A 23,347-nucleotide genomic window follows, 5' to 3' on the forward strand; every position below is an offset into this window, starting at 1 on the left:
GTTTTAAGTTATACTGGACATCTAATGTTGATCCTAATGTTGAATCCATACAGTAGTGGTTTTACTATGAATAATGCCATTCCCTATACGTCTCTATACTATTCTCATACTATACGTATGCTGGATTGTTTCAATAGTTGGGTAAAATATTGACAAACCCAATCATTGGTTTAAATTAACCTAAAATATATCAAGATTTGGTTGAAACAACCTAGGATTTTGGGATGAAAGAAACCAGCAGATGTTCATTTTAAACCTAATGCATGGTTTTATCCAAATATTTCCAACCATGGGTTGAAACAGTTCAACATTTTGAGGTTTTTTTTAGATGTTTAAAATAGCAACAGAGGTAACGATTAATTTCAACAAGTTTACAAATAGCACCCAGTTAAGATATGAAAGCTCCTGCAGTGTTTTTAGCTAGTCTGAATTTCATCATTTCTGTTTAGCTGAAGCTATAATGTAATAGACTGATGTTGTGCTGTGTGTCAGACAGGGTTTCTATCTCAGTCATGATGATCTTTTATTAAAGGAAATCCCCTCTCATTTACTCAGAGCTGAACAGACAGACCCACAGTAAAACACAAACCCACACACGCGCACACACACACACACACACACACACACACACACACACACACACACACACACACACACACACACACACACACACACACACACACACACGCGCACACACACACGCGCACACACACACGCGCACACACATATCTGCACAACGTCCAGTAAACAAGCAGATTTAGCTACATATAATTCCCTGCCGGTCAAGCAGTTTAAAGCGCTGGGCAAAATCTGTTCAGTGGGAGAAAACATTTAACACTTTTACTTCTGAAAATGAAACCAGTGGACAGTCCAAGTCTTTCTATGTCTTCATACAGACAGTCAGGATTGGACTAGCAGTCATTGCCCTTACCATAGTAACAACACTAATGAAAAACTATGCAGATGTTAAATGTGGGTTTGGGTTTTAAAGGGATAGTTCACTTTAAAATGAAAATTCTGTCATCATTTACTCACCCTATAGTGTTGTTTTAAACCTGTATGAATTTCTTTTTTTCTGATGGACACAAAAGAAGATATTTTGAGAAATGATGGTAAACACACAGCAGATAGTGACCATAGACTTCCATAGTAGGAATTTTTTTTGGAAGTATTGTGATAAATGATGAAGAAGATATTTTGATAAATGAAGGAAAGCACACAGTTGACAGTTGTTTTTATTCCTACTATGGAAGTCAATGGTCACTATCTGCTGTGTGTTTGCCATCATTTCTCAAAATATCTTCTTTTGTGTCCATCAGAAAAAAAATACATTCATACAGATTTAGAACAACATGAGGATGAGTAAATGATGACAGAATTTTTATTTGAAAGTGAACTATCCCTTTAAGGTTTCTGGAATCTGGAAAGTAATGCTCACAAAAGAAAACAAGAGAAGTATTTAGGGTCAGACAGTGCCACAGATTACCAAAGAGCAGTAATTTACCACCAACCAAAGATGAACAATATATATAAAAAAAACACTCTTGACTTTTGTTTGGCACTGCAAACCCTGCTGCTGTATTGTGAGTGTTTTCCAGAGCTCTTCTGAATGCTTATTAACATGCTAATGGACAGATACTAAAGTTTTTGAAGTGAGATAAACAACCTAAATAATATCCAAACGTTTATAGGAAAAAATAAAGGAAGCACTACACTACCAAAGTACAGTAATATACTAATAGATTATACTAGAGCAGTGTTTCTCAAACTTTTTCAGCCCAAGGACCACTTTATCTTCCAATTTTTTTCTGAGGACCACCTAACAGAATCCCACTCTAACACGCCCACAAAAAACAACAAAATAGGAAGGATAAGCTAAATTTAAGTTTAATATGCAAGTGTTTCAAGTCAAAAACTAATTTTTTAACACAAATGCAATGCTATGTTCAGAAATTATTATATGAATTTTATTTCATTTGAAAAAGTAAATGTGAAATGAGTTGCAGCTTAATATGAAAAATCTACTTAAATAAGTGTATAAGCACCTAGTTTAGGTCATCTTTTGGCGGACCACTGGCGGGGTTTGCCGGACCACTAGTGGTCCACAGACCACACTTTAAGAATTACTGTACTAGAGAGTATGCTCCACTATAGATAGTAAATATAAGCTTATTCAAATGATGCTGTCATCAGCAAACACTCATTTTATTTTATTTTCACAATTGTTCATTGTTTCAAAGCAGATTTACATATAACAAAGACGATACAGAAAATCAACAAAACCTGTTGAAAAACAAGAAATCAATGGAAACCTCTACACTGTAAAACTAGACAGTACTCAAAACTTTTGTTGAAACTATTCACATTAGGATTTGTAAGGAAACACACTTTTTTATATTATTAATTACAATTCATCCAAACTTTAAAAAATTATTTCATATTTAAATACACTATATTTAAAGAGCATCTATTTTCTGATTCATGATTTTATATTTCCTTTGGTGTATTAGTTCATGTTAACGATATGTAAAAGGTACAAACCCCAATGTAGGGCTGTACGATAAATCATGTGTGATTGTCACGCACATCTTGTCAGTAAAGTCGGTTCCTTCATTAGTAATAAATCGCCATCACCTGTTTTTAAAGATGGAGCGTCATCTACTACACAGAACCATATTCACTGACAAGCTGGAAAATATCACATTCATAATCACGGAGGAATCGCCTGCCATTATTAATGAAACATTTAAGTGAACTACAGCTCTGTGACGGTGATTTACTTCTAATCAAGGCTGACGACATGCTGAGAATACTGACGAGATGTGCGTGACAATCACATGTGATTTATCGTGCAGTCCTACCCCAAGGTAAACAATGACGCCATTTATCGTCTCCAACCTAAATCTTGTTTCTATGTTTTGAATACTGTATTTAAAACAACTTTTTATCATTTAATTTATGTTCACATCACAGAAACATGAAGACCAGTGTAAGTGTGAAGAGATTTGAGTTTTTGTCATCCAGGATCACATTTTATACCAAGATTAAAACATTTAAGATCTTTAATCATACAACAGCTGTGAAATCATGAAACTAACTAGAAAATAAGGTTCAAATAAATACAAATGTTTTAGGAGCGCAGTACAAACAATACCAAAAACCATCATCTCACTATTGACATATTTTGATATTTGACTCCTATCATAATGATGGAAATGTCCAGATCCCTGTCAGCTCACAATTAAACGTGGAATAAATTGAGTTTGAACTAAAAATGAAAAAGCATTATTTCTAATTACAAATAAAAGATAAAACTTATTTCAAAGTGAGGATTTCTCAATGCTATTTATTTTTTGTCATCCTAAAAGACTTTTTTCAGAAGTCATGATAGCAAACAAAAGCAGTGAACATAAACACAGAAATCAACATGGAGATATCTCACTAGACAGCCCGAAATAAACTCTGTCAAAGCCAGCAGGCTCTTTTCATTTCACAGGGGTAACGGTTACACCATCATCTCACATTGCATTGTTGAATCCAGAAAAGAGCCATAAACTTCATAAACGTCTTTATGAGCACTTCCACATCAAAACCAAACACCTTTCTGTCACGAAGGTTCAAACCTGCAAGCCTGTCAGTAAAAACAGCATATAGGTTTACTTGTCCAGGTCCAGATGGAGGAGTAAACCTGATGACTTTAGGTGTCAGAACGTCATATGATGATCAGAGATGTTATTTACAGGTGGATGGGGGTCAGCGTGGCCAAGGTTTCAGCTTTCTGACCCACATATGGATACGTGCTGACAAACACATCTCATCTGGCAGCAAATCAGGCCTGGAAGACTACGCAGAAATCATGAGCTTAGCAACTTGAGTTGTATTTTAACTTCTCTTTAATTAGCTGAGAAAACAAATAAATGTGTAGACAAGAGGAATGCATTTAGATTGATGCATTTGGTAAACACTTACAGTGCATTTTATGCATTTGAACTTAACCTATGATGGGTGGTTTCTACCCAAAATGCTGTGTTGTTTTCAGAAAGTTTATAAACATTTTCTGAGTTAATTGAACCCAACGACTGGGTTCGTCCCTGGTAGTGCACTTTTATCTGAGTGCAGGAGAAGAAATGCTTTTCGTTGTTTCAGGAGGTCATGTTGTGATAACCCTCCGCATGGAAATATTTATGTGCTTGAGAGACCACCGAAGAAGAAAAGATGTTAATAAAAGATCACAGCTGACATTTACTGGGATCTGTTCCTTTAAACATTGTTGTGCAAGCTCTGCAGAATCTAAACATCACAACTAAAGGACTTGTTTTGGAAACAAACGTGACAGCAGATCACCAAAGCATGGGTCTGCTTTCCTTAAAGGGGACATATCATAAAAATCACATTATTTCATGTTTAAGAGCAATAATTGGGTCCCCGGTGCTTTTATCAACCTAGAAAATGTGCAAACGAACTAACCAGTAACTTAGTTTTGGTAAACCAAAAATAACTGACAGCACAGTTGAGTTTCAATTTCAACAAACCACCATTATGGTGATCAGTGTTTGCATTATCATCAGCTCATTTGCATTTCGAAGGACACAACCAAAAACAGCACATTTTTGCTCACACCTAAGTGTCAATTTTAAGATGTTATAAAAAAAATTATTTGCGGTATTTTGACCTAAACTGAGTACTCACAAAACTTCACATTTGTACGTATGTGTACACCAAAGATATATTTGACATCTTAAAAAAAGTCCTGTGAAATGTCCCCTTTAAGAATCACAAAATACTAAAAATGCCAAACTGGCCCGGGTAGCTGTGGAGTGAGGATCTAAGAATGTGTGCCCAGGCCTTGCCAGAAATATACAGAAAACACTTTCATTTCAATCCGACTGGTCTGACCGCCTCAAAAATGAGACCAGATCCGGCCCTCCTCTGACCTACTTCATGACTGTTTCAAACCCACATCCTACCAATAACCAAAACATGTCAACTTTATCAAACTCAGTCCAGTCCAGCCCAGACTAAAAACAGAGACGCAAATGAAACACATTTGGGACTCAAAACGAACGGAAAGCCTTTAATTATCTGGGATCGAAAAGATCGGATCACGTTTCACCAGCATGGAAAATCAAATTTAAGAGGCATTTCGATGGAAGAGGAAATGAAACAGAACACAATGTTTTAAGACAAAAGTCCCACCGAGCACAAAGAGATTCAATTATCAAAGTCAGACCCAAACGACCAGAAGCATCTAAAAACCTGAACTGAAACTTGATGCGCTCACTCTCAGACACTATCCAAACGACTCTCCCACCTGGATATAAACATCAAGATTAAGTTACATCACCAAAAATATCTGAGGATTACAGAATGCAAGTTCAGAGAAATGTGTAGCATCAATATATCAACATGTATTAACCTGATTCAAGAATATAATATCTGTCTCTCTTCATATTTTCTTCCACAGAAATACTGCTTATAAGCAGCCAATCTCACTGTTTTAGAAAAGATCAAATCACATTAAAACAAAGCCAGACACACGCTTCTGCGTTTCAACATGTCATTTCCATTAATATGTTGTTGAAGAGGAAAAAGCCATCTCATCTGGGTCATCTCAAAATTTGGGATGGGTGTTTCTGCACACTTTGTCCAACTTTAAGACACTTTGGCAAATACATCATAGGTCAGGAGACTGGAAAGTGAATTGAAATTGACCGCATATCAATGTTAACACCGATAACGCATGTTTGAATACAGAAACCTCCCCTAGTTTTTCATCTCTGTGTTTATTGCTCACTGTATACTTGACGGATGATGTCATAATCAGATTATTGTTTTCATTTCCGATCAATTAATGCTGTAAACACAAACCCATCCCCTTTTAAATGACATGTATTTACATTATAAGAGGTGCACACTCCTCTCTAATAGACCGTATTAAACCACAGTCACCGTTTACAATAGAAGAGGATCTGGAGGAGGATGAGCGGTGGTTTAGGCACAGACTGAGTGATGAAGGATTTCAGCATCCCTCCTTACACTTTGATTTCATTTAGCACCCAATGAGATATGACAAGAAGAAATAATGTTTAAATGTTGGCTAATGAGAATTTACATTTATGCATTTGTCATACACAGTGCTTATAGACGCAACGCTCACACTGAGAGAAGACGACTAAAAGTAAACAGTGAGTTTGGGGTGATTGGTTGGATGCACGTCAGCTGCAGGCAGAGAGGAGCGAGTCTGCTTTCTCACAGTCTCACTTTTCACCAAACCCTCCAAAATCAACATTCCTCTGAGAGAGCGAGAGAGAAAGAGAGCAAGAGAGAGAGAGAAAGAAGAAAGAGAGAGAGAGAGAGAGAGAGAGAGAGGTTGGAATTATGAGCGAGCATTGATTTCACAGGTTTGGTTCTGTTTCACAGCTCAAGGACTGAAGTCATTTGTTAGTATAATCATGGTCAACTAACTGTAATCGGTTAAATGATGGTCCGGTGAACAGAAGTGAAACCGTGTGATTTATTGGGTCGTCTTTCAAACACGTAGTATTGCATTGATCACAGCGAGGTGAAAAATCTTGGTACGCGGGTGGGTGATGAATCATACTTACAACATTTTGAGTATGAACTCTGTTCGTTTCTATCTTGTACTTTATTGATTTTCATTGTTTTATGAAAACTTTCTGTTAAAGAATAAATGAAAGTATCCAAAATATTACATTTATGTACATCTTCATTTAAATGTTTTTTTTAACAGCAGCATTCACTGTAAGAAAGTAGATTCAGATATCTAACCCGTACAACAGCTGTGAAATCATGAAACTAGAAGTTAAAGTTCAAATAAATACAAATGTTTTAGGAGCGCAGTACAAACAATACCATCATCTCACTATTGACATATTTTGACTCCCATCATATTTACTGCTTTTGTGACCTCATGATGGAAATTTCTGTCAGCTCACAATTAAATGTGGAATAAATTAACTTTAAACTAAAAATGAAAAAACATAATTTCTTATTACGATTAAAAGCTAAAACATATTTTAAAGTTAATTTATTTTTTGTCATTTTTATTTTTTTATTTTGACAAAAAGTTAAATGCAGTCTCTTTGAATAAAAACATCTGCTAAATGTAAATTTGTCAAACGTCAGAAGTTATTGGCATGACTTCTTTTAATTTTCTACGTCTCTTGAAGCCTGCAGGTGATGATTTTTTAAAAGATTATTAAAGCTTTATTTGTATTGTGTGAAGAATGGAAAGTGAAGTTTTAAATGTGCTCCTGAAATCAACCGGAGCAGTTTGACAGGTCACGAGTGCTGCCGGACATAACTTCACAAACATTTGTGTCAGCTCCATTTAAAAGGCCTTTAAACAGCCCATAATAGTAACCCCCCAATGAACAATCCCAAAACACCTGAATGGAGGGAATGCTGCACAGAGGAATCATTAATGAGTTACAACACGACCAAAATATATTCTCCAGGTTATTCTTAAACACGCTAGAAGATTTCTGTCACATCATTTATCAAAGCTCTCTATGGCCTCTTCAAATACAAATCGACCCGGTGAACAGAAGTAAAGCAGCTTTTAGTTTTGACAGCATGTAAAGTTTATCATGGAGAGATTTAAACTGTGGAAATATTCACTTCTAATCTAGACTTTTATAAGAACTAGACTGAGCTTTAGACAGACATACGTAGAAATAATCACATACAGTAGACGTTGTAAAACCCTTCTGGCTGTTCAATGAATTTAAGTATGAAGATTAAAATGTTGCAGCATCGTTGAGAAGTGATTGTGTTTGTCTTTAAAGGGTATTCTATTTATTATGCAAAATACACTTTTAAAAGAAGATAAAAGAAATAAATGTGTGCGTGAACACAACTACCCTACAACGATAAAAATCCACCCGCTCCTTCTTTTTAATCTCCATTTAGATTCTGACATCACATTGATAAAGCCCCACCCACAGCCACTGACTGACAGTCCTGCATTACCATAGTTTCCGTCCTCAGTGACTTGTATGCTGTCTGCTTTATCTCAATAGGGAGATAGTATTGACTCAGACTATATTCACAGAAATCAGATCTATTTGAACTAAAAGCGCTCACTATTGAAAGGGCAGTGAGGTATCTGTAGCCTTATTTGCATTTAAAGGTTTGTTATAACAAATGATCTGTGGGCTATTTTGGGCTGAAATGCCACAGATACATTCTGAGCACTGATAAAGTGAGAGATAAAAATAAAAAATAAAGAGATAAAGGGACAAATAAACAGACTTTACATTACTACTTTAAGTGTGATTGTTTTTAAAAGCTTGGCACCAACTGTTAATGTTATTCTGTTCTTTTTGCTGGTACACAGATAGCAGTGTGAGTGAATTAATGAACCTGGTCATATTTCACTTTTTGAACATTTATTTTTACCTTATTAACAGTGACTTTGTATTATGCTGCAAAAACTGTTAGTGAACTGGACAATGTTTTATCTGCTGAGTTAAATATGGTTTTTGATTGGATAAAAAATAATAAGTTGGTGCTGAACATCTCGAAAACCAAATTAATTATTTTGGGATCGAGTCATAAACTGTCATCAACACCAAAGATGAGTTTGTACTTGGCTGGGGAACCTATAGAACAGGTGGATAAAGTAAAATTACTGGGCACAATAATAGATAGTCAGTTGTCATGGGCAGAACATATTGATATTATAGTGAGGAAGATGGGTTGTGGTATCGCAATGGTGAGGAAATGTCTTTCTTATGTACCTACACACATCGTGGGACAGGTGGCTAAATCTTTAATTTTGTGTCACCTGGATTATTGTGCCCCTGTATGGTCATCTACATCTAAAGGTCAACTAAAAAAACTACAAACTGTCCAAAACAGAGCCGCCAGATTAGTTTTAAATTGTCCCCTAAGAACAAACACTATCAGTATGCACCGTCAACTCTCATGGTTCACGTTGGAGAAAATGCTGGTTTTCAATACAATCAAATTTTTCAGTAAAACTGTCTTTTCTTCTCAACCAGTGTTTTTATATAATCAAATTGTTCGGTGTGATCAGGCTCATTCTCACTTGACTAGGTCAGCTGAAGATGGCCAGCTAATATTACCACGGCCAAATTCAAATGCTTTAAAGAGAACAGTTATTTATCGTGCCATCAATCTTTGGAATAATTGCCCATTGAATATACGTAAAATGAATGGCAATGTCTCTTTCAGGTATCATCTGAGAATGCATTATTTAAAATTGTGAGTATAGGGAATGTATTACTGTAATAATTTATTCTGAATAATTTCTGATGATGGTTATAATGATGTTTACAATGTTTTACTGTTGTTAGATTATTATTGTATGTGATTTATTTATTTTGTGGACCCCAGGAAGACTAGCTTCTCACTTTGGTGATAGCTAATGGGGATCCTTTTAACAATAAACAATAAACATATCATATGTAAAAATCATAAAGATTCAGTTTCTTCCAACACTGGTTTATCTTTAATGGATGACATATTTTAAACTGCCTGAATAATGAGATGTAAAAGTGTTCTGGTTTTACCGCTGCACATCATCCTACAAAGTTACTGCTTTATTTTCTACAGCTATAGTTTAAGATGATTATCTGTGAAACACGAAGGAGACAAAACACATCTGGTAACGGTTCTAAAAATATACAACTACACAGAAAGTCTAGATTTCCATATCCGCATCATCTACTGTGAGCACTGCAATCCTGCCAAAGTCAACAGTGAAGAAAAGCCCTGGAGTTTCTCTTAAGACCGACTTCATTTCTCTATCCAGACTCTCAAGCACAAGATCTAGGCTGTTACAATCATTAGACTAGAAACAGTTTGTCACCTTTGCAGAAATGTGTTGAAATGTACCTGTACGTCTGAATTATAGCGTAATAAACTCTGGGATGCCGTGATGACATCATTGCAAATACACTGAGGTTTATTGTGTAACGTGTCAAACACAGGGTAAATGTTTTACCAGACAGCACAAAGTCACAGTTTGTCTCCATTAACTATTCAACATATTCTGGTTTGTTTGTTTTCAGTAAAAGTAGTACATTAATGAGTGAGACACATCTTATCATTGTGCTCAGAACCCAGCAGACCATTTCATCGCATCTAGTTTTTCTAAATTACCTCACTTTTATTTAATGTGTAACACTATAATCTCAAGGTTTAAACACATCTATCTCATATATACCTCACCCACCAATGTTGTGTAAGACTGCCATCTAATGGACAAACACTGAAGGAATATTTGTTGCACAGATGAATTCTACTTGAATTTGGAAAAGTTGGAGAGTAAATATAACAATATTGATTTTTTTTAAGGGGGGTATTATTAACCTCTTAATATAAACAACTAAAACATTATTACATTTCTTAAAGGTGCAAAAGAATGCATTGACACAATCTGTTACATTGTCTCTAACTTAGAAGGTTTGTGGCTTTATTAAGTGCAAAAAATGATCCAGAGTCAGTTTTACATGTCCATTTACAGAATGAAATGGTCTATTATTATCTTATTTGATAGGGTCATGAATAATAATGTAGAGCTCTGCTCTGATTTGCTGTTTCTCCTTCAGTAGCTCTGTGTGTGTGTAAACAGATCTTATGTTTCAGTCTGTATCAGATTTTGAGGAATAATCAATTGTTTGGAGATTGTTAATGGACGTTTCTGAGTGCTAAATTTGTGTTTTTTTCAGTATGGACCTGCAAAATGTAACTGAAACTTCAATAGTAGAACTTCAGCCTTAACACTAGCATGTAGCATTAACTAGTGAAGGAGGAGACAATCGTGTTTAAGGCTCATGATATGTTAAACTCTTATTATTCATCTTTGCCTACATAAATAGAGTTTTAAATTCTACAGCACCTTTACATTACTAGATCACTATGGTGCCACCAATTCTTTTGGTAGTTACAGCATGGACAATGATGAAGTAATAGTTAAATGCACGAATGATGATTGTAATATTTCATTGGAAAATACCGACAAAACACCCAGATTTGATGACTTTGTATATATTTTATTGGCTAAGAGTAGACAACCACATTTTTAGACGGCCATATTACAAACTAGATCAGGATTTCCAGCCATCCAATTATTGTTGAATGCACTGCTTTATCTTTCACAACCAGTGACTTTGTCTGGATGACTAACTTAAGTGCAAGCTTGTTTTACTGCAAATATAAAATATTAAATTAACACAGCAACTAGATAAAGCATTATTCCACATGTTTGATTAACACTGACACCTAGAACTTTACGTTGTGAAATATGAAGCAGTAAGCAGTAATGACCGCATGCGTTTAAACACGTCAACAGGGGGCGCTAGGAAGAGATGAACAGCACTTCTAGAGGCGTGTGTGGGTGGTGTAGTGTGTGTCCTGGTGAGTATCTGTTCCTGGAAGTGATGTACGTGTGCATGTGTGTGTTTGTGTGTGTGTGTGTGTGTGTGTGTGTGTGTGTGTGCGTATCTGAAACTTACAGTCACTTCATCAGGACAAGAATCATTTTCATGAGTAAAACAGAAGTTTGTGGGTGTTGTGTTGTGTTATATTATACACATTAAATTACTAAGCCTGCTCGACAGTGTGTGTGTGTTGATGTTAGTGTAGGTGTGTGTGTATCCTCTAATGTATGTATGTGTCATGTTCTCGAGTGGCCAGTGGGCCCAAACTAAGTTCTACATGGTGTGTAAGCCAGATGACCTCACTGGTGGGCTCTCCATCTTCTGTGGGTCTGATGGGAGCAGCGAGGTTCCTGAAGTCATGCCGAAGTTTAAAGGCCACGGTGACGTCTCCCTCTTCCTTCTGTGGAATCACTTTAATGAAGAAGCCGATCTTATTGGACTTCCTGAAGGCCACCACACTAAAGACACCAAACAAGAATCAATAAATGATATCAGAAGAACCGATGTTTGCTTACACTGAAAAAAAGTTTCAGAAGTGAAAATCTCAGTACTGACTGTAAAAGGATCATTTTAAATTTTAATGTCAATCCTTTTATCAGCAGTTGTCTCACAGTGGTTTCATCTTTCATTAATTTACGAGCTATCAATGTCTCTCAGTATCCATCAGCAGATAAGAGTCATTTCTTACTCTGGGTCATCTTGAAAATCCTGAGGTTCTGCCAGTTCATCGTACTCAGCAGCAGCATCTTTCCCTGCCAGGACCAACTCTTTTTTGGGCACCAGGACCTATAAAACAGCAGCACACGGCATTGAGTTGTGGTTCTCCAATGTGATTGGAAGAAAGCAGTGACATCAGATGGTTTGGTGACACATTTTAGTTTCCTTAAGCCCGGTACACCCAAAAAAATAATCAGGGTGATTTGAGCCGATTCTAACCCTTTTACGACAATCCAAGGTAAAGTCCTGATGGTCTTCATTGTTGAAGCGTTTATCTTATCAGATTTTCCTGTGGTGCGTGGTGTGTTAAGAGCGCCTAAATCTGCTCGGAAGCACATCGGGGGCCGCACCGATCGACATGTTGATTATTTATGATATTAGAAATCTTATTATGTTACGGGAACCAACACTTTTTCATCATGTTTGTGCTCTCTCACATTTTGAAAATCTGATAAGATAAAAAAACACGTATGTGTCCCTATATCTTTAGTTGGGGGCACAGCGCACATCAGTAAAACATAACCAATGATGTGTGGTGGTGCAGACGTCTTTTGATTAAGTTAGGGTATAAGTACCTTGGCAGTGCTGTTTATATCATCTGGATCAGCCTCATCACAGGTGTACAGGGACACATGGGTGATGTTTTCAACCGGGTTAGTCAAAGTTAGCAGAACCTGACTCTCCTGTTTCAAAGAACATCTAAAAATCATTAACAGGTCTACAAACAAGATTTAGACCAGTGCTTCTCAAACTGAGGGGGTGTGAGATGGTGCCAGGGGGGCCAAAGTTTTATGACATTTTATAAAATACATACATTTTCATCATTTTTTGTGTAAAGAAAAATAAGGCCAATAACCAAAAGAAAAACTACACTGTATAATTTAATGTTTTGTATAATTCAAATTGTAAGTTTTAGAAAGTTTTATGTCACAACTTTTCTTTGGGGGGCCATGAAGTTAAGCACAGTAAACAAGAGGGGCCACACACAGAAAAAGTTTGAGAACCAGGGAGCATAACCATGTCAAATCATTTGAAGTAGTGCTATTCAGTTTATTCATTTATTTTATATCAAAAACAACACTTGAATCAATATTGTTTAGATGAATATCAGCATGAACGGAGTTTACCTTCATATGTCGCAGGTTAGGAATGGACATGATTCTTACTTCAGGAATGTAACTCCTGTGAGGGAAAACAAGACCACTTTGAGTAAATCAAAACTCGCAGAAAAACAAATAACACGTCATACACAAACACATCACTTACACAGCCACCAGCTGGATTTTGAACTTTATGGAGATTGGATTAAACTCTGGTTTACTCAGGTTGTGCTCACATTTCTGAAATGAAAAGTAAATGTAGCATAGATTTGTTTTTAAAAATCAGTTTGATCTCAGCAAGTGTTTGTGTGAATAGTTTGGATGTTTGTACAGACCCTGCAGCGCAGAGAGCGTTTAATGAGTAGATGTTTGTGTCTGGGATGAAGCTGTGAAGCTCCCGCAGGCTGAAAGTCCGGCTGTAACAGCCTCTGGCCAAGCGTCGTCACTGTGTTTCATTAAATAAATATACAGATTTACCACATCACACATGAATACAATAAAAACCTATCAGAGTCATGAAGAGGGTTGGGAATCCAATTTCAATTCCAATTCTGAAATCAAATCCTTGTTATAAAATGAATTGGAATCGATAAATTTGAAATGATGCCCAACCCTAGTCATGAAAAAATATCTGAGGTTATGAACTGTTTTCCTTTCAAAGCTCAAGTTTAAAAACTTTACGTGTACGCATGAGTATTTGGGTGATAGCCCAGTGGTTAAGGAACTGATCAGATTTGTAAGGGTAACCCTGAGCTGTGTTCATTTGTGTACGGCTCTTCGAAGCTGACTATCTAAGCAAATAAAGGACTGAACGTGCAGAACAACTAAACAATGTTATAACATCATCAGATATGAGACAAACCTTCAGGGAGGTTAACAGGTCGGGTGTAATAATCCTCAGGAAGCGGCTCCACCTCATCCAAAGCCTGTGCTGTCTCTATACTGATCTCTTTCTGATCCTCTCCCTCTTTAAGTCTAATAAAGGAAAAATGAACTTTATCAAATTCTTGGTTCTCAACATATTTCTCAAATCTTAAATATGTGAAGTTTTATATTAGTATAATGCATTTATTCATCATAACCCAAGCGTGACACTTACGAAAGACTGTAGAGAGCACTGACCGGAGCGCCAGATCTCTGCCTCTGTAGTCGAGTTCCCAGGCCATACTTATCCTTTCAGACAAAAATACAAACACGTCAGATCAGGGGTTTTTTTAGGAATAAACGTCCCGTTAACTCTTTTCCCGCCATTTCGTTAAATTAGAAAAAAGACGCTTCCCTGCCAATGACGAGTTTTTACAGCAATCCATATTTCTGCATTATCCACCAGGTGGCACTCAACTTATAAAACACTGAAGCATCATCCACTGATCCAAAAACAGTAAAAACTCTGTGTATGTTTTTATCATCGCTCTGAATCTGATCTCTAACAAAAGTGCTTTACAAAAACCCAATTATCTCATTTTTTTGCTCAAAATTTGGTCTTTTTAAAGAAAATATTTTTGTTTGAAAGGAGGTGCTTCTGGACAAGTGTTGTTTAGATCTTGCAAATAATTTAGATGCTCGGCACGAACCTCAACAACAGCTAAACTTCAAGCGTCATTCATCAAATCAGCCCAACCGTTAGACTTTAAATGTAGCTTGTGTGTGTCTTATATCTCTCCAAACACAAAGTCTCCAATTGTAAAGAGATTTGTAAGTAGCATCAGTGAAGCTCATGTGATCAGTAAAGTCATTTATGAACAGAACATGCTGAACTGATAAGAGGACTGCGGGCGCCAAATAAAAGACCTTCTGTCCCAAAAACCAAATCAAGCAAAGTGTAACAGTAAGAAATGTGGGGAAAATACCACTCACCACCACGTGAATAGTGTGTTGCTGGAGAGGGGTATAAAATATCAAAAATATCAGCGTGCACAGGCAAAGATAAAAGGAGAGAAAGAATCATAGTGAAACAAGTGCATTCAAGCAAACATACATCTTCAGTGTGAAAGACATGCAGCTGAAAGTGTTATTAATGCCATATTATATTACAGGGTTAGAAATGAACCAATGTCAATCATTAGACAAATCTAAAACAGATCCTCATTATTATATACAAAGTCACATTTCAGACCCTGTTGAAATTAGCCATTAGTCAGCATCAATGCATGTGCAAAGAAATGCAGAAGTCAATATTATGTGTTATATGAAATATATTATTTATCAGAAACTTTATTTAAAATGAAAATAATAGAAATATGCAGCCATTTAGTGTTTGTTTTCGCTCTTTTAAATGCAAGGACTTTAGAGAGTTTCCTCTTACTAGCTGTTATGTGAATGTTAGTTAAGTGTGGCAGGTTGTTTATAGACACGCGTGTACCGAGAATGCCTGGGGCATGAAGAGACGTCTTCTCGCCAGCTTCTTCCTATCTTTCTCCAGTTTTTCTCTCTGGGCCAGCTGCTGATAATACTCGATCAACTTGTTGATCTGATAAAACAACACATCATCTCACTTGTTGAAGGCCAACACAAAATGGAATAATTTTAGGAGGGAAGATGGTTGTCTACGTACCCTTTGAGCATGAGGGTTCTCAGGTTCCTGCCATCCTCCACTGGCTAAAGTACAAAATTAAAGAAGAGCTTTATTGGTAAATTTACATATAAAAAAAAAAAACAGTATAATAAAGGAAGTTTTATTTTTGGGTGAACTATGCCTTAAAAATAGTATTTAATATATAGTGCACAACAAGTACATTTACCCCTTTAGTACACCACTGAATTGTACGTGACCCTTGCTGGCAAAATGAGTCGGAATGCACAGCATAATTTTAAACAAGAGGCAAAAGAAAATATAAATATAGATTTTGGCCAAAATTAAGCTTTCACAACTACATAAAGGCCTCGTCTAGTGATCTCAATGCTCTAAATAGTCATTAAACATCTTAAATGATCTTTATTTGTATGTTTTCTGAGCGGAGTAACGTCCTAAATACTTAATCTAATACAAAAATGTGTCTATATCAGGGTCATGCGCATGTGGATGTATACACACAGAGTTACAAAATTCACACAGATATAATCTGATATGTCTTAAGTGAATGTTTGGTTAACTGTTGGGGGAAAATATCTGATGTTTATAATTATATTTGATCATTGAACTACAGTAGATCTTTAAGCTGTTTCTCTTAATGTCAATCAAACAATAAAAGAAAGGAAAAACTTGAACATATATTTTTGAATGCTGTGATTTTGTTTTAGAACCTTTAAAAATCTTTAACCGGATTTTTCTCTAAATTGACTTTCCTGACTTTGTCAACTTCAAACACGTGTACCTCTGTCATTTTTTGTCAGATTCCAACAAATCATACATTAATGTCAAAATATAAATACATGAATCTGCTAATTTTGACTCATTTTTTCGACTCATGGGTGGCATATGTCTAACAGTACATGGACCAATACTCACCAACAGATTTGTCGGCCATCCCTACATCTCTTGAGGTCCAGCGACAAAACCCACAGGCTAAGTAATAGGCCTTCTTCATAGTAGTTTTGGTTGGGTCATCAGGCAGTGGTGCTGGGATGTTGGTGGCTCGTGTAGAGAGGGTGTGCATACAACATGGACAGTCAAAACAATTGGCACACCTGAAATCCATACATTATATTTTTAATAAGAGCTGGAAAACATTTTCCTTAATGTAAGTTGCTGTGCAAACATGTAAAATGACATTTGATCTCCAGGGATTATTTAGATGTATACACATTTAAAAACAAAGGTGCTTCACAATACCATATAACCATAAAGGTAAAGGGTTTTTCATATTGTAAAAATATAAGGAAAAAATAAAGGTGAATTCTAAGAACCATTCTTCTTTGTAAAACCAAAAATGCCTCTTCAATCGAATGGACCTTACAATAACCTTTATTTTTAAGAGTTTTTAATGTCTTTCTATGACAGATGATGTGTGTTCACCTGTTCTTCTTGACCTTGGCCTCAGCTGATGGCATGTTCTCCAAACAGCTGGGACAGAAGTGGGAGTCGACCTATATATAACAGACATAACAACAACAATACAAACATTTTAAATCAAGACAAGCTAATGTGCTTCTGCACAAGATTGAATTGATACGGCGAGGCGAAATCGATTTAAATGAAATAATTTAGCATTGTTTTTTTTCACGCATGTTTTGGTCTCGACAGGGTGTGGTGGGTTATACGCCACTAAAAACAAAAATACTAAAAATAACTAAACATTCTTCTTCGAAGCTTTTATTAAACGTTTCATAAGCAAGCGTATCTAGTACAAATAAATGATAAATACAAGTCTATTTTTCTAAATTAGCATTTAGCTTTAGCAAGATATCCAATTCAACAAAAGTGGGCGGTCCACAGTTTCCTGACCGGTGAGACAGCCAATTGAATAACACCGTTGGCACGTAATTAATGACAGATGCGTACATGAGCCAATCAAAAGACGGAATACCGTCCACCGCGACTGATAGGCGGGTTCAGTATCATCAACAGCCCGTTAGCTTGCTTTCAGTAACACGTATTGTTGTCAACTACATGTTACTTACTTCATGTGACACGCATTCCAGTGATCGCAGTTCACTACAATAACGGCAAAAATACAGCTGAGACAACGGGACTCGAATCCTTTTCTCGCCTCGGACGAGATAGAGCACTTTGTCCGGCTGCAGTAGCGTCGCCATTTCTGTCTGTCTTCCTCTTAGTCAGGCATACATTACGTCATTAACTACTAACCAATGAGAGTCTTGAAACTTGTGGCACCGCGCAGGCTGATCGGATGTTATCTGATCGAATGACATCAAAATACCGCGAGAACAATTAAAAACTGTACTTTCGAACTGCACTCGCGATACTTTACTGTCATCCCTCGTTTTAGATCCGTCTAGTGCGTTTCTCAATCCGAAGGCTGCAGCCTCCAGAGGTCGCATATGCAGACTGCATACGTCATCAGGTTTATTTAAGTTAACTAAGCATTACATTCACAATTCATAAGCATATTACAACAATTTACGATTAACTAAGAATAAGGCTGCAGCCTTCGGATTGAGAACACCCCATGTCTTTGTACATTTTAACATACATAGCAAATTATTCTCACATCGGTAAACCTAATAATAACGTAAACCTAAGGTACATTTATATTTCTTTATAATGAACAAATAAAGCGGAAAAAATACACAACGTGGCATATTTGTGTTGAAAAACTATATATATTAATATTAATTATTAAAACATTCATAAAACATAAAATAAAATAAAAAATTTTTTTCTTTTCTGGCAATGTCTGTGTATGATATGTGAAACACATTACAGCTGACAGCTGACACAAATATATTTCACCTTAGTGAAAGTGGTTGCATGTATGCAAGATAAACTTCTTTCTGGACTTTATGACATCAGTGATGCAACTAAGTTGTTGAAAGACTGTTGACAAAAATAACCAACAAGATGTCTGATTATCAAGCAAATAGTATTTTATAACCTATCACTCGTATTAAGACTGTGATTAATCTGTAATTCTATTCGAGAAACTATATAATATTGGTATTTATTTTTCAGATGGATTTTTATTCGAGGTAGGCAGTGCTAATGTAAATGTTTATTGAGAAGAGGTTGGTGATGTTTTGTCTTGCTTACGTCACTCTCAGGTTATTTATCTCCAGCAGCACAGAGAGAGAGACGAAATTCAGACAGACACCACCACAGATCCTTATGGAAAACCCAAAGATCCCCTGGATCTCCCTTTTGCTTCTGCAGGGTCTTCTACATGAAGTTAGTGGATTATCCAACACCCAGGTAAATAATCTCTTATTTGACCAAAACACAGGTTTATCGAGCCAAAAACAATTATTATTATATTATTAAACAATGATTATTAACGAAATCTTACCAAGTATTTGAATGTTACATTGAATATTTCAAAATAAATACAAAATCAATATAATCTTTGTAAAAACGCATGAACACAATTCTATGGACACGTGTTCAAATTATAACGTGCGCATTTTCAGCATGCGATAGCAGGTGGAACAGGTTGCCATAGAAACCGACAGGGGAAAAAATAAAAAAGAATAAAAGATTAATGTGTAGTTCTTAAATCTAGACATGTTTGCAACCCTTTAGTTTTTAAGCCCTACCAACTTCTAGTGAGGCCAAGTAAAGGTAAATATTTACTTTGCCTTCTCAAACAGCTTCCATGTGCTATAATAGTAATATTCAAACATTTGTTTTCTAGGAGTATTACATCACAACCAATGACTTTAATTTTTCTTTACACTGTTTGTAGTCAAATTCTGTTTTCTCTAAACATATCTTTAACATTTGCCTATATTGATAAATAAATGGGGTGTTTGGGGTATTGCACAACTTTGGCGGAGAATTCAAAGGTCACAGCAATGTTTAAATAATCTTTTACATAATTCATTAAAGATTTGTTTATGTAATAATAAAAACTCAAATCAGATTTCCAGTTTGGCATAATGTATATTATTTGTATATATATATGTCTTAGGTTTGTTACCCAGGTGTGACAGACACCATATTCAACTATGGTGCTAAAACACTGAATGGGACACACTTCATCCCGTTATCTAATTATGCTGGGAAGTATGTCCTCATTGTCAATGTGGCAACCTACTGAGGTCTTACCTTCCAGTATTTGGGTAAGCATACTTGTGCTTAAATGTGTCTTAACTCCAATATTAGCGTATACATGGTTTATACATACAGCACATACACTACACACATCTCTCATGGTGATTTCTTTATTTTTGCACAGAACTGAATGCACTACACGAGGAGTTACGAGATCTTGGATTCACTATCCTCGGATTTCCCTGCAACCAATTTGGAAAACAAGAACCTGGAGAAAATCATGAAATTCTTCCTACAATAAAGTGAGTTTCTTTTTTAAATAGCTACTCTTAAAAATCAAGATCTTACTAAAGGTTCTTCATAGCGATGCCATAAAAGAGACATTTCGTTTGATTTACTTTTCATAGTCTGAAGAACCTTTGCCACTGCACACAACCATTTGTTAAACAGAAAGGTTCTTCAGATGTTAAATTTTCTTGATGGATCCGTTCAGCCTAAAATGGTTTAATGGCATTGTGTAGCACCATGCAGCATTTTTGTCAAATCAACATATATTTTATAATATTAACTATACAACTAGTTTTTATAAGTTATGTCAACTAATCACAGGTCAAGACCTAAAATAGTAGGTTGAATTGTCTTGCAAAACCAAGTTGTTTTAACTTCATGCTGCATTTGTTTATAAAATGCACATGAACATTGACATGGTGTCGTTTATAAAACTGATCTTGCAATTCTGTTTAAATTAATCAGCCATTTAAATCAAAATACAGAGCCGCCTTCAAAAACAAGTTTGGTTAATAGATTAAAGACTGTCAAAACTTTAAGCAGTGTCCCATTACCATCTATCATCACCTTTAAATTACCTCACATATCATATATCCCAAACCTAAAGGCTCTTTTAGTTCTTCTGGCTGATATCTGAAGCCACTTTTCTATCCGCTTAAAATCCCGATTTGTATTTCTTATAGACAGACCCATGCTGAAAGAAATTTCTCCTTGTCTTCATAGGCATGTTCGTCCAGGCAATGGATTTGTTCCAAACTTTCAGTTATTTGAGAAGGGGGATGTGAACGGAAACAACGAACAGGCCCTTTTCACATTTTTAAAGGTTGGTCATTGCTCGATAAAGACACAATGTGATCAGATGCTACAAGAAGACACAAAACATCGCAACAAAATTTCTTTTTTTAATGCAGAGACTAAGGTGTGACCTCTCTCTCTCTCTCTCAGAATGCTTGCCCACCTGTAGGAGACAGCTTTGGTGACCCTACCAACAGATTGTTCTGGCAGCCGCTCAGAATCAATGATATCAAATGGAACTTTGAGAAGTTTCTGGTGGGTCCAGATGGCAAGCCGATAAAGAGGTGGTTTGCCAGAGTAAATGTGTCTGAAGTGAGAGAAGACATCTTGAAACATTTCCGTCAAATTGTCCAAAAGGCCGAATACTTAAACCCATAGCATAGGATTCAACAGTATGTTCTCCCCTCTCTTTCTCCAGCTTAACGTTTAACATGTAAGATTATATGTGTGGGCCACATCTAAAAATGTAAACATCTATGAATTAGATTAGAGCATTAAAATAGAAATGTGTAAGACCGTCCAGAGGCGGTAAGCAGCAGGTGAAGGGCTCAGTTTGGAGATTGGACTTGTTAATGAAGGGAAGGCTTGAAAACAGACACACTGTGGTGCCTGACCGGAAACTGAAGGTCAGTGAGAAGATCTTTAGTGCATTCAGACTTCTCTCTGACTCCTCAGTCACGTCTCATCTCCTCAACAGATCCCTTTAAGCTGCTGCTGCCAGTCTGGATGTTTAGCAAATAAATATGGAATGCAAAAAAAGTTGTCCTTTGATTAATGTCTGTCAAGATCAGCTGTCAAACTTTCTTCCAAGCCCGACTTAACTTAATATTCTGTCCATGACCAGAGGCAGTCTTTAGCTTTTAGAGCATTTACTGCACTGGTTTTAGGGCAAAATCTACACTACATAAGTTAAATAAAACCCTGCCTGTGATTTACTGATTTCCATGGTGGCCAGGTCTTTCTCTTCCGAGGAGGCCAAAAACCTAAATATGTGTTCGGTTCGGTGCATCATGGGAACCTACGTGCATTGCGTGTCATGTCAAAATACATGCCTGCTTCAGACGCTTCAAAAGGGTTTATGATAAAAGAGACGCTCACAAAAACCTCGTAAGACACTAAACTCTAATTATACATGAGATTAATCGAGTAGCAAACATGAGCGTCTCTTTTATCATAAACCCTTAGAAAGTGTCTGTAGTACCGCATATTTTGACATGACAAGCCACACACGACAATGTTTTTACAATTTTCGCATTCGGTTGACCCTACTGTTTTTTACATAAATAAACTTCTGTGAAAATACCCATATGACAAAAAAAAAATTTCTCTAGCCAAAAATATGTTTTAAATAAATGCTAAATACATTTTGTAGAAAGTTAACCTTAATAAAATATATATTTTAATTGAAAAATGTATTTAGTTTTAACCTTCATATATCAAGAAATTATAAATGGATTTAAGGGGCAAGAAATGCATTTCTAATTTTACAACCCATACGGCAAAAATATTTTTTCCTGGCCAAAATATAAAAGTTTATGAAGTATATTTTTGAAATTTTTCCAATGTGACGTAAATATAAATGCTTTAAAATATATAAAAATGGCCAAAAAAACATTGGTGAAAAATACATTTTTGTAAACATATTTCTAAATATATTTCAGCAAACATATTTTTGGCCATTTCTGTATTTGTTGAAATATATTTAAAATTGTAAAAAAATGCCATATTCGTTATTATAATAATATCTTTACTGACCGAGAGATTAAAAACAATGACTGAAATCAAACTTTGATGCACCAATCATAACATAAGATTATTATTATGAGACATAAGTCTGGATTTCTTAGACAGGGTCACATGTCATGACAAATGGAGATCTGATTTTGACAAAATACTGAATAAATAAAAGATGCAAAGGAATACAGTACGGTTGATATAACCGGTAAGTTAAGACTGTGTCTCAAGAACTAGTCTGACCAACTAGCAATAAGTTAGTCTTTATGTAACAGTTATGATCAATTTTAAAGAACCGTGAATGTAATAAAATGACCACAGCGCTTGGATAAATCCATGTGGTCTTAGTTCTCACACAGAAACATTTAGACAGTCAGAATATATTTATTATACTACTCAATTACAAAAGATCCACAGGAGATATGCTTTCACCCACTGAAGGAAAAAGAAGTCATTCCAAAAGCACAAAACCAGTAAATAATGGGCACCAGTTAATAAAGCTCCCAGTGCAGTCCAGTTCACAGACATTTCAACTTGAAAACACTTCATTCTGTTCAATAAATCCCACCACATATTCAGAAAAGAAATGCCTGTCTGCCTGACTGACTATTTTTACATTAACATGAAAACATCTTTTGAAAGCAGATCAATTGCTTGCCATTGATAAGATTTTGCAA

At 35.9% G+C, this 23,347-nt stretch overlaps 2 protein-coding genes across 5 annotated transcripts; one reads left to right on the forward strand and one right to left on the reverse strand.

The window, feature by feature from the left end:
* Positions 1-11,021: 11,021 nt before the first annotated feature.
* Positions 11,022-17,989, reverse strand: dctn4 (dynactin 4). 2 transcript variants are annotated; one of them, XM_065242447.2, is made up of 14 exons: positions 17,807-17,989; positions 17,202-17,272; positions 16,695-16,873; positions 15,801-15,844; positions 15,609-15,716; positions 15,104-15,124; positions 14,346-14,419; positions 14,109-14,221; positions 13,582-13,691; positions 13,413-13,486; positions 13,274-13,328; positions 12,722-12,829; positions 12,118-12,215; positions 11,022-11,887 (listed from the first exon to the last, which is right to left on the reverse strand). In XM_065242447.2, the coding sequence occupies exons 1-14, from the start codon at positions 17,939-17,941 to the stop codon at positions 11,650-11,652; spliced, it is 1,428 nt and encodes a 475-aa protein (XP_065098519.1). In that variant the 5' UTR covers positions 17,942-17,989; the 3' UTR covers positions 11,022-11,649. The 2 variants fall into 2 exon arrangements, with proteins under 2 accessions (XP_065098519.1, XP_065098525.1); XM_065242453.2 differs by lacking the exon at positions 15,104-15,124 and having other exon boundaries at positions 17,807-17,988.
* An 814-nt stretch (positions 17,990-18,803) lies between these two features.
* On the forward strand, positions 18,804-21,351 carry gpx3 (glutathione peroxidase 3). 3 transcript variants are annotated; one of them, XM_065242556.1, is made up of 6 exons: positions 18,804-18,835; positions 18,908-19,055; positions 19,771-19,921; positions 20,038-20,155; positions 20,865-20,964; positions 21,087-21,351. In XM_065242556.1, exons 1-6 carry the CDS (start codon positions 18,819-18,821, stop codon positions 21,312-21,314), a joined length of 762 nt encoding a protein of 253 aa, XP_065098628.1. In that variant the 5' UTR covers positions 18,804-18,818; the 3' UTR covers positions 21,315-21,351. The 3 variants fall into 3 exon arrangements, with proteins under 3 accessions (XP_065098628.1, XP_065098637.1, XP_065098645.1); XM_065242565.1 differs by having other exon boundaries at positions 18,923-19,055; XM_065242573.1 differs by having other exon boundaries at positions 18,926-19,055.
* The last annotated feature ends 1,996 nt before the right edge of the window (positions 21,352-23,347 follow it).

The sequence above is a fragment of the Paramisgurnus dabryanus genome, chromosome 16, assembly GCF_030506205.2.
Source record: "Paramisgurnus dabryanus chromosome 16, PD_genome_1.1, whole genome shotgun sequence".
Classification (NCBI taxonomy): domain Eukaryota; kingdom Metazoa; phylum Chordata; class Actinopteri; order Cypriniformes; family Cobitidae; genus Paramisgurnus; species Paramisgurnus dabryanus.

Bases quoted from the DNA above. Each gene is read 5' to 3' on its own strand.
- dctn4 (XM_065242447.2), bottom strand. From the start codon at position 17,941: ATGGCGACGCTACTGCAGCCGGACAAAGTGCTCTATCTCGTCCGAGGC. The intron at 15,125-15,608 runs GTACACGCGTGT...ACCCCTCTCCAG, and splicing joins TCATGCCCCAGGCATTCTCG to CAACACACTATTCACGTGGT. The intron at 11,888-12,117 runs GTAAGAAATGAC...TGGTGTCTTTAG, and splicing joins GATTTTCAAGATGACCCAGA to TGTGGTGGCCTTCAGGAAGT.